This window comes from Eriocheir sinensis, chromosome 11, assembly GCF_024679095.1.
Source record: "Eriocheir sinensis breed Jianghai 21 chromosome 11, ASM2467909v1, whole genome shotgun sequence".
NCBI classification, from domain to species: domain Eukaryota; kingdom Metazoa; phylum Arthropoda; class Malacostraca; order Decapoda; family Varunidae; genus Eriocheir; species Eriocheir sinensis.
The window spans coordinates 6797733-6809913 of NC_066519.1; the positions used below are offsets into that span (position 1 = coordinate 6797733).

At 42.2% G+C, this 12181-nt stretch overlaps 1 protein-coding gene across 1 annotated transcript in view; it reads left to right on the forward strand.

Annotated features, from left to right (window-relative positions):
- LOC126996804 (glucose dehydrogenase [FAD, quinone]-like) overlaps positions 1-12181 on the forward strand; it is a 161504-nt gene that overhangs the window by 129840 nt on the left and 19483 nt on the right. The window contains exons 10-11 of the mRNA XM_050857666.1: positions 6192-6349; positions 7447-7624. Of these exons, the coding sequence (XP_050713623.1) occupies positions 6192-6349; positions 7447-7624 (336 nt within the window). The remainder of the gene's footprint in view (positions 1-6191; positions 6350-7446; positions 7625-12181) is intronic.

Below are 12181 nucleotides of genomic sequence, written 5' to 3' on the forward strand. Positions count from 1 at the left end.
TGTCCTAATTAAACTATTCGAAAAAATAATTAGGGATAAAGTGATCATGTTCCTCGAAACAAATGATTTGATAACTGATAATCAGCACGGATTTCGTAGTAACTGACCTTGCCTCACCAACTTATTAATTTTCTTCAATGACGTATACTCCAGCTTGGACGCCCGAGCCCCATATGACATAATTTACCTAGACTTTCAGAAAGCGTTCGATAAAGTTCCCCACGTTAGGCTTATTTCAAAACTGCGTTCCCACGGTATAAGTGACCATCTGTGCGCATGGATTGATGACTGGCTCACAGATAGACAACGGCTTGTAGTTCTCAATGGTGAAGCACCCGACTGGCAACCCGTAACCAGTGGCGTGCCACAAGGATCGGTCCTGGGGCCAACACTATTCATTATTTAGGTGAATGATTTAGAAACTGATATCCTATCAAAAGTAGCCAAATTCGCTGATGACACCAAATTAGGAGGTACGATAACGAACAGTAAAAATTGCGAGGATATTCAATCAAATTTAACAAGACTTGCCGATTGGAGCGACAGGTGGCAAATGTGTTTCAACTTAGATAAATGTAAAGTAATGCACATAGGTGAAAAGAACCCTAACTTTAAATATCAGATTCAAGGACATGAGCTCAGCGAAGTAAAACAAGAAAAACATATTGGTCTAATTATCAGTAACACTCTCAAAATGGGCGATCAATGTACTGCGGCGAGTAAAAAAGCCAATATGATGTTAGGACTAATCTCAAGAAACTTTGATTATAAATCACCCGAACTTATGAAGAGATTATATTCAGCATTTGTAGGACCACATCTAGAATACGCTGTCCAGTTCTGGTTACCGAATTATATCAAAGATCAAATTTTGCTAGAAAAGATACAGAGACGAGCAACCAAAAAAATTCCAGCGTTCCGGAACTTGGCGTATGCCGAGCGTTTAAAGCGTGTATATATGTTTTCCTAAAAAAAGCGAAGGGTAAGAGGGGACTTAATCGAAGTTTTCAAAATCCTTAATAGATTCGAAAACATTAACCCAGAAAGTCTATTTCAGAGAGACCCCAACACAATAACACGCAGCAACGGTATGAAGTTAAAGGGAACTAGATGTAACACATTGGCGAGCAGAAGTTATTTCAATAATAGAGTCGTCGGTCACTGGGAATAGACTCCCACCGTCAGTAGTTAGTGCACAGAGTATCAATAGCTTCAAGTCTACATTGGATAAGTACTTCAGGGATATTAGATTTTACTGACCCTTTTCGTATGTTTCAGGCAGACTGCAGCACGGCCCCAACCTGACGATTTAATAATTTCCCCCACAGCTTAGGTCACCTGTAGCGTAAGTTAAGGGTAGTAGTTTCCTCTTATTTCTCTCTTTAGCGTAAAATTTCCATGTCCCTTTCTTCCTTAAAGGCACATTTCTCTTCCAACTATTTCCTGCCGGCACGATGCCGGAGGAAAGGTGGGTGGGAGGAGCCTTCATCTATTCTATCCTGTCCTACAACACGTAGATTACTAGTAGTAGCGGTAGTAAACAGACAACCTCGCCATAGACCGCCAGGTCTTCTGGGGTCTGTTCTTCCTATGTATTCCTATGTATGTATTCTACACTGTCCAAATCCCTTATATAAGAGTTAACCAGCAATTACATGTTTTCATTCCTTTCACTGGTAAACTCCGGAACAGCCTTCCTTTGTCTGCATTTCCTCCTGCCTATGACTTATTCTCTTTCAAGAAAGGGCTATCAAGATACCTCTCCACCAGAAACTAACCTCTCATTTGGATATTCTACTTCAATATATAAAGTCACTTAGCTGGCTTTATTTTGTTTTCATTTGTTTTTGCCCTTGGATTGCTTCCTTCACTGTAAAAAAAAAAAAAAAATACTGCGGATTCTACCACTGTAGTGTCCCCATTTGATAACTTTCTCTCTACGCTACTACTACCTCTCTTGAAGGGCCTCATGAATGAACCCAGTCCGTTAGCGGCACAGGCGAATTTTATATAAGTTTCTGACGTAATGAATGATTTTTACTTGGCCCATGCTACCCACCGATGTTCTCTTTACAGAAGTCGCTGAAGTTAGGATTGATTGAAGATCTTGGCCGCATTTTTTTTTCTTTTTGTTTACGTTTTTGCCTTTGGCGTCGGTAGGATTTCTTAGTGAGGCCTGATGGTCGGTCCCAGCCTGTTATAGCGCAGGCAAGTGTGTATGGTAGCGCCATTTTACTGCCCCCTCGGAGCTCATCTTTGATCCTCTCTTTAGAGAGGGAATCTAGAATCCGGGTTCATACGTATGTAGTCTTCAAGAGAATATGTAGATAGTCTTAGACCGCTCGGCGATGAATGAAATATCCCAGCTTTTGGCAGGGGTGGGACGCGAACCCGCATGCTCTTGGACTCAGCGCCGGCACGGTAACCGCTCAGCCACTCGGCGATGGTTAAGACTTGTTAGCGACTTGTTGTGGAACTGAAACCTAGGTCTTCGGGATCACTACGTCACGTCGGCACAGTGAACACTCGGCCACCACTGCTAATGTTTATAATATTAATATCGTTATTATCATTATCGATACAGTATTATTACTATTATTATTATTATAATTATTATTATTATTATTATTATTATTATTATTATTATTATTATAATTACGGTATTATTATTATTATTATTATTATTATTATTATTATTATAATTATTACTACTATTCTTATGGAAGAAGCCCAAGGCTTCTTCCAGGTGGGGCCTGATGGTCGGCCCAGCCCGTTCTGGCGCAGGCGAGTGTTTATAGTGGCGCCATCTTGCATTGGCTCATGCTGCCCCCCGGAACTCGTACTTGATTCGCTTGGACGGCTTCCTCTAGAGTCCGGGTTGATGGGTGGTCTTCAGGACAGCATGTGGGTAGTTTTAAGCCACTCGGCGGTGACCGAAAAATCCGAGTGGTTGCGTGAGGATTCGAACCCGCGTCGTCCATCACGCGGCGAATGTGGGTCCAGTACACTATCACTTCGGCCACCGCCTACCCATACTACTACTACTACTACTACTACTACTTCTACTACTACTACTACTATTGCTACTACAACTAATAATAACAATAATACCACTATTACAAGTACCATTACAACTATTATGTATTACTACAACTACCCCTGTTCCTATTACTACTCTAAGGCGTCGTCCATCCATTAGAGTTGCGTTGTGAGAGGTATCTTTCCTCATAGTCTTTCACAAAGCAATTAATTGGCCCCAGCCCGCCAATGACTGGCCGACAATCATCTTTATTTAGAATTATAAACATTATTAAACATATTGTTCTTTTAAGCTAACAGAGCTACTACTACTACTACTACTACTACTACTACTACTACTACTTCTACTACTACTACTACTACTACTAATAATAATAATAATAATAATAATAATAATAATAATAATAATAATACCACTATTACAGGTACCATTACTACTAGTATGTATTACTACAACTACCCCTACTCCTACAACTACTACTACTACTACTACTACTACTACTACTACTATTATTACTACAATTATGCGTTACTATTACTACGACTTCTACTACTACAACTACTACTACTATTACTACTACTACTACTACTACTACTACTACTACTACTTTTTTCTCTACTACATAAATGATACCTCCACCCATGTTTATTTTCCCGACACATAATCATGGAGGGTTCCATAGCTTGGAGATCATTAGCCCCAACTCTGTTCGCTAATGACTGTGGCATCCAACCATATCACTAATACTACCTAGCACTAAATCACCTATCATCTATTACGTCCAGATCCCCCTTTCCTTCCCTACTCAAGTCACTCCCGACCCACCCTAATGTCACTCTCCACCACTGTGGCTTCATAGTCCATATTGGAGATGTTGGTGGCTTTTGGGCAAGAGTGTCTGGTGCCCCTGAGACATGGGATGGCCGACCTGAGCAGGGAGAACGAGAGGCGACACCTCATCCAGGCGACAACGTGGCTCCTTGGCTGATGCTTCTTTTCTGATATTAGTTCCGCGAGGCGTGCGTAGAAGCATTGGGCCCTGGGACCCATCCCACCGGATGTGGTGAAGACGAGGGGGGTGAGGCTGCCCTTATCCACATGTTGGATTATTTCACCGTATGCCTTTGTCTTCTCCTGCTCGTTCCTGTGGTGGGCGGCTTGCAGGGGCAGCTCACGGTGACAGGCAGCCATCGGGTCGAATATGCGGATGTCCATGAACGCCCGCTGTCCGCGCACCCAGAATCCGCGGGCACTTACATCAACCCGTGCCTCCTGTGAGGTATTGGCTGTCCTGTACCGAAGGTGTTCGCCGTCCAGGGGAAGCAGTGCCGGCTCGGTAGTGACGTCTTGGCATATCTCCCCGAGCATGCTGGCTGTCAGATCCCTCACTTCATCGTGTCGAATAGAGACGAAGCCTCCTTTTTTACATGTCATCGTGTGGGTGACATCATTTGGTGATCCACATGCACAGAGATCAAGCAGTCCCTCAATCGGCCAGCCATATCTCAGAGCAATGGCGTCGACAAATTCTTGTTTGTTGAGGCTGAAGCCCTTTGCTCTGATTGGTAATGACGTTAGCTAGTTAGAGGCGCCTGCCTCCTGTGCTGTGTGTATTTTTCTACCCATTTCTGTGGACAGGTGGTGTGTAAGACGGTCCAGCTCGTCTTTTTGGGCCTGTTGCCTTTCTTCTGAGATTTTTCTTTTAATATCTCTTATTTCTGTTTGGTCTATCTGTTTCACCCGTGTTTCTGCGAACGCGATTTCATTTTGGAGAACTGATAGGCCCAGGGCGCACATAGCCATGGCTATTATGTCACATTGTGTTGTTCTCTCAGATGATTTTAACACTTTCACTTTTCCACTGTGGCTATTTATGTATAAGTCGGTCGGGTATGTATAGGTGTTTTCGACATACATAGATAAGCTAGGGCACTTGGTTTTAATGTTGTGTATCATAGTCTTTCTATTTATTGTGTTGAAAGTATTTTGGCGTCAACAAGAAGCACTGCTTCGCACTCCACGTGGTCATATATCTCCGCATGGCATGGACTGCTGCTTCTCCTCCTGCCTGCTGCCCCGCACAAACTTGGAGGTTCCCTGCTGCCATTCTCACATCTTCTTTGACGACAGCCATGATGCATTTGCCTACGATGCGCCGTAGGACTTCTCCGACTCCTATAGGCCTGCATCCCGGCCTCTTGTCCAGGGGAATGAGGCGGCATGCCGTCAGGGCGTCCACATAGTGGCAACTGGAGGAGGCGAGTTTTCTTGTCAGTGCTGCAATGGTGTTGCGCAAGTCACCAAAGCCAAAGTTGGCGCTGCTCAGCAAGCTTCGCCATCCCCGTGCATCAAGTCCTGAGGGCCCCGCGCTGCCACGAGTCTGGAGGGCATTCTTCCACACCATCTCTCCTGTTATCCTTTCGTATATAACTGGATTCGGTGGTTGGTGACATCCTGCCAGTCTCAGTCCCTTCAGGTCACTCGGTGGAGGATGTTTTTCCTTGAGTTGATTAATCGTGTCCCTGGTGAGTGGAAGCACACCCCGTGTGGAATTTTCTGACAAGGCTCGTGTTACAGACGCAATGTTGCCTTGTCGCATTTTGTCTGCAAACTTCCGGGCCCTGTCTTCTGTGGAGGTGTTGTTTTGTTGGGGTCCGGGGAGCCTCTCCTGTATGGCTCTGGCTTCTCCAAGGAGGGCATCTAACTCGTTAGTTTGCCACAAGGCAACTCGCCTTCTTAATGCCTCGATATTTTCGGCTTGTTTGGTTTTTGGGTGTGCTTTTTGGAGGAAGAGATGGGGGAGAGTGAATACAATTTTCAAGGATAGGGGCGCCAGTTGTGTGTTCTGGATGTAGTTATTTAACAGGGTGACAATTTCTTTGATGATAAATGTAGTGGCTACTACTACTACTACTACTACTGCTGCTGCTGCTGCTGCTACTACTACTGCTACTACTATTATTACTACATATATTACTAGAAGTACAACTTCTACTACTACTGCTACTACTACTACTATTATCATTACTACTACTACTACTACTACTACTACTGATGCTGCTACTACTATTATTGCAATTACTATAATTGTCCATCATCATATTAGTCGCATCAAATCTGAAAGCACCTTTACAAAAGCTGTTATTTCCAGGGCCACTCAGCTGCCCGTTAGGTGTTGAGGTGAACGCTTGGGGTGTTTCCGAGGAAGGGGACCCGTACTGGCCTGAGTTGCAGTACCTCTTCGTGTCTGGAACTCCAGTTTTTGACTACGGCCTCTTCATCACAGATGGCATTGGCTTCACGAGAGAGGTACGTAATATAACTATAGAACGAGTATAGACTAGATCAAGAGAAAACAACATGACAATGAATATTACAAAATATTTAAACGATTTTCTTTTGTTCATGGGTGGCTGAAATATAATTTTTTGAATGAAAAATATATATATATATATATATATATATATATATATATATATATATATATATATATATATATATATATATATATATATATATATATATATATATATATATATATATATATATATATATATATATATATATATATATATATATATATATATATATATATATATATATATATATATATATATATATATATATATATATATATATATATATATATATATATATATATATATATATATATATATATATATATATATATATATATATATATATATATATATATATATATACACAATAAAAAAATAGACACAAGGGCAACAAAAAGAGTGTAGAAAAAAAAAAGCCCGCTACTTGCCGCTCTCACAACAGAAGATTGGATAGAGTAGCCAAAAGAGAGGTCAATTTCGGATGGAGAGGTGTCTTGATACACTTCTCTTGAAAGAGGACAAGTCATAGGCAGGAGAAAATACAGACGAAGGAAGGATGTTCCAGAGTTTACCAGTGAAAGGGATGAAAGAATGGATATGCTGGTTAACTCTTGCATAAGGGGTTTGAACAGTATAGGGAGGAGCAAGAGGATAGTCGAGTGGAGCTGGGCCGCTCAGGTAGGTACCGTGTACCGTGTCAGGTAGGTACCAATATTTTTTTTTAAATTTACAATATATATGATTTTCGTGAAGCTGAAGTTGGGGAGGAAGCGTAACTTTCTCATGGATGGCTAAATATGGTCGCCTAATGGGGAAAGAAGAGCTGCTTTTTTAAAGATAATTTTATAAATTATTAATTCATATTCGTCTAATAGCATCTGAACAAACCTCTTTTCTTTCTCTACTGCAGAACTTTGTCCCAACCTGAAAATATATTTAATTGTTTTTTTTATATCGTGCAATGATTCCCTTTTTTTTAGCACGGTCGTTCTAGACATCGCTTTTCCTTTCTTCAATGCCTTATCTCTAATTATCAATCTTCCACAGCTGTTCAGTAAATATTACAAGTCATTGATTGGCCTTGAGGGGTTCACGGTAGGCCCGATGCTGACCCGTCCAAAGAGCCGCGGAACAGTCAAGCTTAAGTCACGTGACCCCAGAGACCCGCCCCTTATTGACCCTAACTACTTGAGTCACCCTGATGATGTCACCACGCTCGTACGAGGTCAGTGGTCAAGTTTGTTTATATGTGTGTGTGTGTGTGTGTGTGTGTGTGTGTGTGTGTGTGTGTGTGTGTGTGTGTAGTTTGTCACGATCTGATTATGTGCTAGATTCGTGATTGCCAGCCAATACCATCTCGTAGAGAGCTTTGGAGTTCGATTAACTGATCTGTAAGTTATATTGGGACCTAACACACCCCATACATCAATTTCCTTGGCTCAAAGCGGACAGTTACTGCTCAGCATAAGTGGAATAACCTTTAGTCAAAAGAGGGGCTTGAATCTCTGTCTGCCTGGTGTTAGCCAGTCTGTCAAGGTAGGGTAATAATATAATCAATAGGACCATCCAAAAATGGCCGAGCATGTGCCAAGACTCAACGAAACAGTATAGTGCTTAATCAGAGTATGTGCTTATTTTTTTTATATATATTTATGCACACTTTGGTTATAATGCTATGGATTCTGATTTATACAATCGTCAAATTCTAGCATAATAAACATTCACAAATGCTCTTTTACCAGTAAAATTAAATGGAATTATATAAGTTATGCCTCCCTGAAATATTAGCCTATAGATAAATATGAAATCTCACGAAGTCTGAAGAAGTGACATCACCTGCTATTTGTAACAGAAATATGGATATTTAATGAATTTGATACTCACTAAATGCTTGAGGTCCTTCCAGAGGTATGAAAGCATCACCTGACTTGGCACGGACATTTTGAATTTTATATGCTAATAATAAGAAAATGCCTGCACATGCATGTTCTCTTGCCGATAGAAATATTCGTCATGGAAGTAACTAGAAAGATACCCATATATGAATAGGCTGAAAGAAAAAGCGAGACTTCCATCCCAGAAAACACAGCTTGGGAAACAAAAATCTTGGGAAACAATTGTAAAAACAGAAGGAATGGGATGAGGAGCAAGCAAACATTCGCATATTTCTTCCAATCATTTAAAGTAATACCCCTTCCCGTTCCCGAGCACAACCAAACCGAGATTACTTCGCTTACAATGACTGGGGAAAAGCATCCACACTAAGAATGAAGATTTACATGACAATCAAATCTTCAATCAATGGTGCAAGTATGTTTGTAGCCTACTGTTGTTTTGGTGCCAGCTAGAGACGGCCACGACAAAATGAGCAAAGACGAGCGACCTCTCTTGGCTCAGAGAGGTCAGACGGCTAGTTTACCTGGCTATGAACCAAGTGGATATCACAATGTCAAGTGGTGGGTGCGTATAGTCTCCTGTCCATGGAGCTGTTGGATTCATAGGCCCAACGATCAACGTCCCCTCGTAGGTCTCCTTGGTTGGTAAGGGCATAGGAGTAAATTCTCCTAGACGTGTATTGCATCCAGTACTCTGCCATGTCTGGGGGGACGGGGTGGTATGGGAGCGACAGTGCCCTGCCAACCACACCCACCCCCTTTTCTTGGGGACCGCTAGGGTGGTGCAAGCGAGACAGAAGCCTATCAAGCCAGGCCCTGGGTTAATCTCCGTCGGACTCCCCGTGTGGGTGCCTAGACCAACCTGGGCCTCTCGGAGTATCAGAGACTATCTTATCTGTCAGCTGAATTCAAGAGGTCGACAGTGGACTCTGAGACAATAGGGTTTTGGGGGCGTTGTATAGTTTACTCCTGTTGGTAACCTCACAATTCATTCCATTGCTTTGGCACATTTATGCAACAAACCTTTTGTAGTCATGCATTACTCCTGTAATTCCTGAATAAAATGCTTATATACTTTTGATGGTAACAAAAAGAATATGGATAATCAACAGGTTATTTTACTTGAGCTTTCCGTTAAATCGTCCTTTGAAACGAGTTTTCTCTTTGTATCTATTGAAAGGTTAACTAGAGTAAACGTTTCAAGTAGACAATTTTACTAATGAAGCTCCATTCCTTTTTTTTTTGGTCATGAATACTAAAATAAATAAAAATAAATACGAATTTGGGGGTGAAATATAGGTTAATCTTAAGAATCACCAGTCCAAACCAAAATTCGTTGTAACATAACTGAAATGTCCTTCTCAATCCAAAAAACGCACTTCCGAGTTATCGGGAATAGAAACTTCGGCGCACGTCCGTAATTTATCTATGTCAAAGAAAATGCTTTCCTCCTTCATGCTTAGCCTACGAAATTTGACGAGATCAAAGAAAATTATTTGTTCTTTCATGATAAGCCTACATAATTGATCCATATCAAAGACAATGCTCTCCTCTTTCATGCTTAGCATACGACGTACACTGATCCATATAAAATAAATGGACTTTGTTCTTTCATTATTAGCCTACGTAATTGATCCACCCACCGAAACGGGCGTTAGCCACTCCCGGTGAGGTATATTTGGGAAACGAGGAGGGTGCTGAAGCCCTCCAAAGACCCTTCCCATGTTCTCACTTTCCGTTTCCCTCCACACCACACTACATTCACACAACATACACACCATCTCCCGAAATTTTACAGATTAAACATGGCGAAAATTAGCATTGCCTCGGAGTTCCCGGCTGGGGGGAGCACACATTCCCCCAAAGAGGACTCCCCTCTTGGCTGCCGACTTGAGAGGTGTCTTGATAACTCCTCAGACCTCTTTCTTATCAATTTCTGCAACATTTCCAATCTGTGGAACACCATCTCTCCTCCTCTAAACCTCACCTTCTCTTTCTCACCGAAACACAGGTTTCGGCGGCTACTGTCTCTTTACTCTATTCCCGCTTAGGCTGGATTCACACGAGCCACTTTTTAGTGGTCAGTGGCCGCCACAAAATAATGGTCAAAATAGAACACACACATCTCTATGGGTACATGCACACGGGCCATTTGTTTGTGGTCGCCACAAAACAGTGGCGAGTTGTGGCGGGCATTTTTTCCGACCACGCCACTGTGGCCAGCGATAGATACTGTTGTTTCAAATGGCAGCGTGCACACGAACCACTATCGACGGACACCACCCTTCTACCCGCCAATTTCCCTATGTCTTGACACTGAGTTTATGAATTTTAACTGTCATAATGATGTATAAGTATGACCTTCACGCATAACTTGTGTTCAGGGCATGATGAATCAGGTCCCGGAAGTAGAAAGTGGAAATGTTATGTAACCGCAAAGACTGCTGAATCAGGTAAAAAAAATACATCTAATGTAACTTTATATTCGGCATGTTCAGTCTTACATTAAGATTACCGCAAGTCTCGAGATATCTTCTACTGGCACACATTTCCTCATGTTGATGTCCTGCCGTGTTATACGTGGACCAATTACTGTCATATGATCAAAGCTGTCCTGTGACTTCCTGAAGTAGTCAAAACAATTATTAGGGTGCTCTTTTAGCTTTGCAAATGATGTGGAATGCAACACGCAGTAATCTGTTATTTGCTAACTATGGGGTGAACCCAGTACTTTCTTCTGCACTTTTGGCCAAGAGAGCACAGACAGCTACTACCTTTACGAGATCCATAACCCCACATACTGACCTCATTAGTGGCCGCCACCGAGTGGCTCGTGTGCAGGGTGCACCTACTCACCATTTTTCATGGCGACCATTTTTTTTGTGGTGGCCACTTTTTGTGGCGGATACTGACCACTAAAAAGTGTCCCGTGTGAACCCACCCTTGCTATCTCTATCCTAAATTTCAATCCAAAGCTGGATGAGACCCCTACGTGCGCAACGACATCACTTACTCTCGTGGCCACGACCTTGACTCTTCTGAATTTTTCACCATCTGCCTAAGACTTCATTGTCATTCTATTACTAAATACATAAAATTATGTGTTGTTTATCTCTCACCTAACTCTACTAACTATGTCAAATGCTTTGACTACTTGAACTCTAAAGTGGAGCACATGTTGATCCACTCTCCCTTCGTTGAAATCTCCATCTTGGGATATTTCAATGTTCACCACCAGCTTTGGCTTTAATCCTCTTTCACTGACCAGCCTGGTGAACAAACCTACAGCTTTGCTCTCCTCAGTGATCTAGAGCAGTTGATTCAGCACCTTATACGTATTCCTGACCGTCTTTGACACAGGCCCAACATACTAGAACTCTTCCTGACCTCTAACCCTTCTACTTACTTTGTCAAACTGTTCTCTCCTTTGGGCTACTCCGATCACAACCTTACTTTTTGTATCCTGCCATGTCGCTCCTCTACGCCCTCTGGACGCACTGAAGAGGCGATGCGTCTGGCATTTTGCTTCAGTTCGGTGTGGACGACCTGGCGATGTACTTTTCAGATTTCCCGTGGAATGATTACTGCTTCCAGGAGAGAGACCCCTCTGTGTGTGCCCAGCGCATCACAGAGGTGATTGTCTCCGGAATGGAGGCACATATTCCACGTACTTTCTCTACTCTCCATGCTAAAAGCCATAGTTTAATCACGCTTGATCTCGTGCTATCAAAGATAAAGAGGCAGCTCACAAAAGCTTCCAGAGCCTTCGCACTCCTGCTAACCATGATCTTTACATTTCTGCCCGGAGTCGTGCCAAATCTATTCTTCGACTTACCAAAAGCTCTTTCATTCATAGGAAATGTCAAAACTTTGCTTTTTTTCTATTT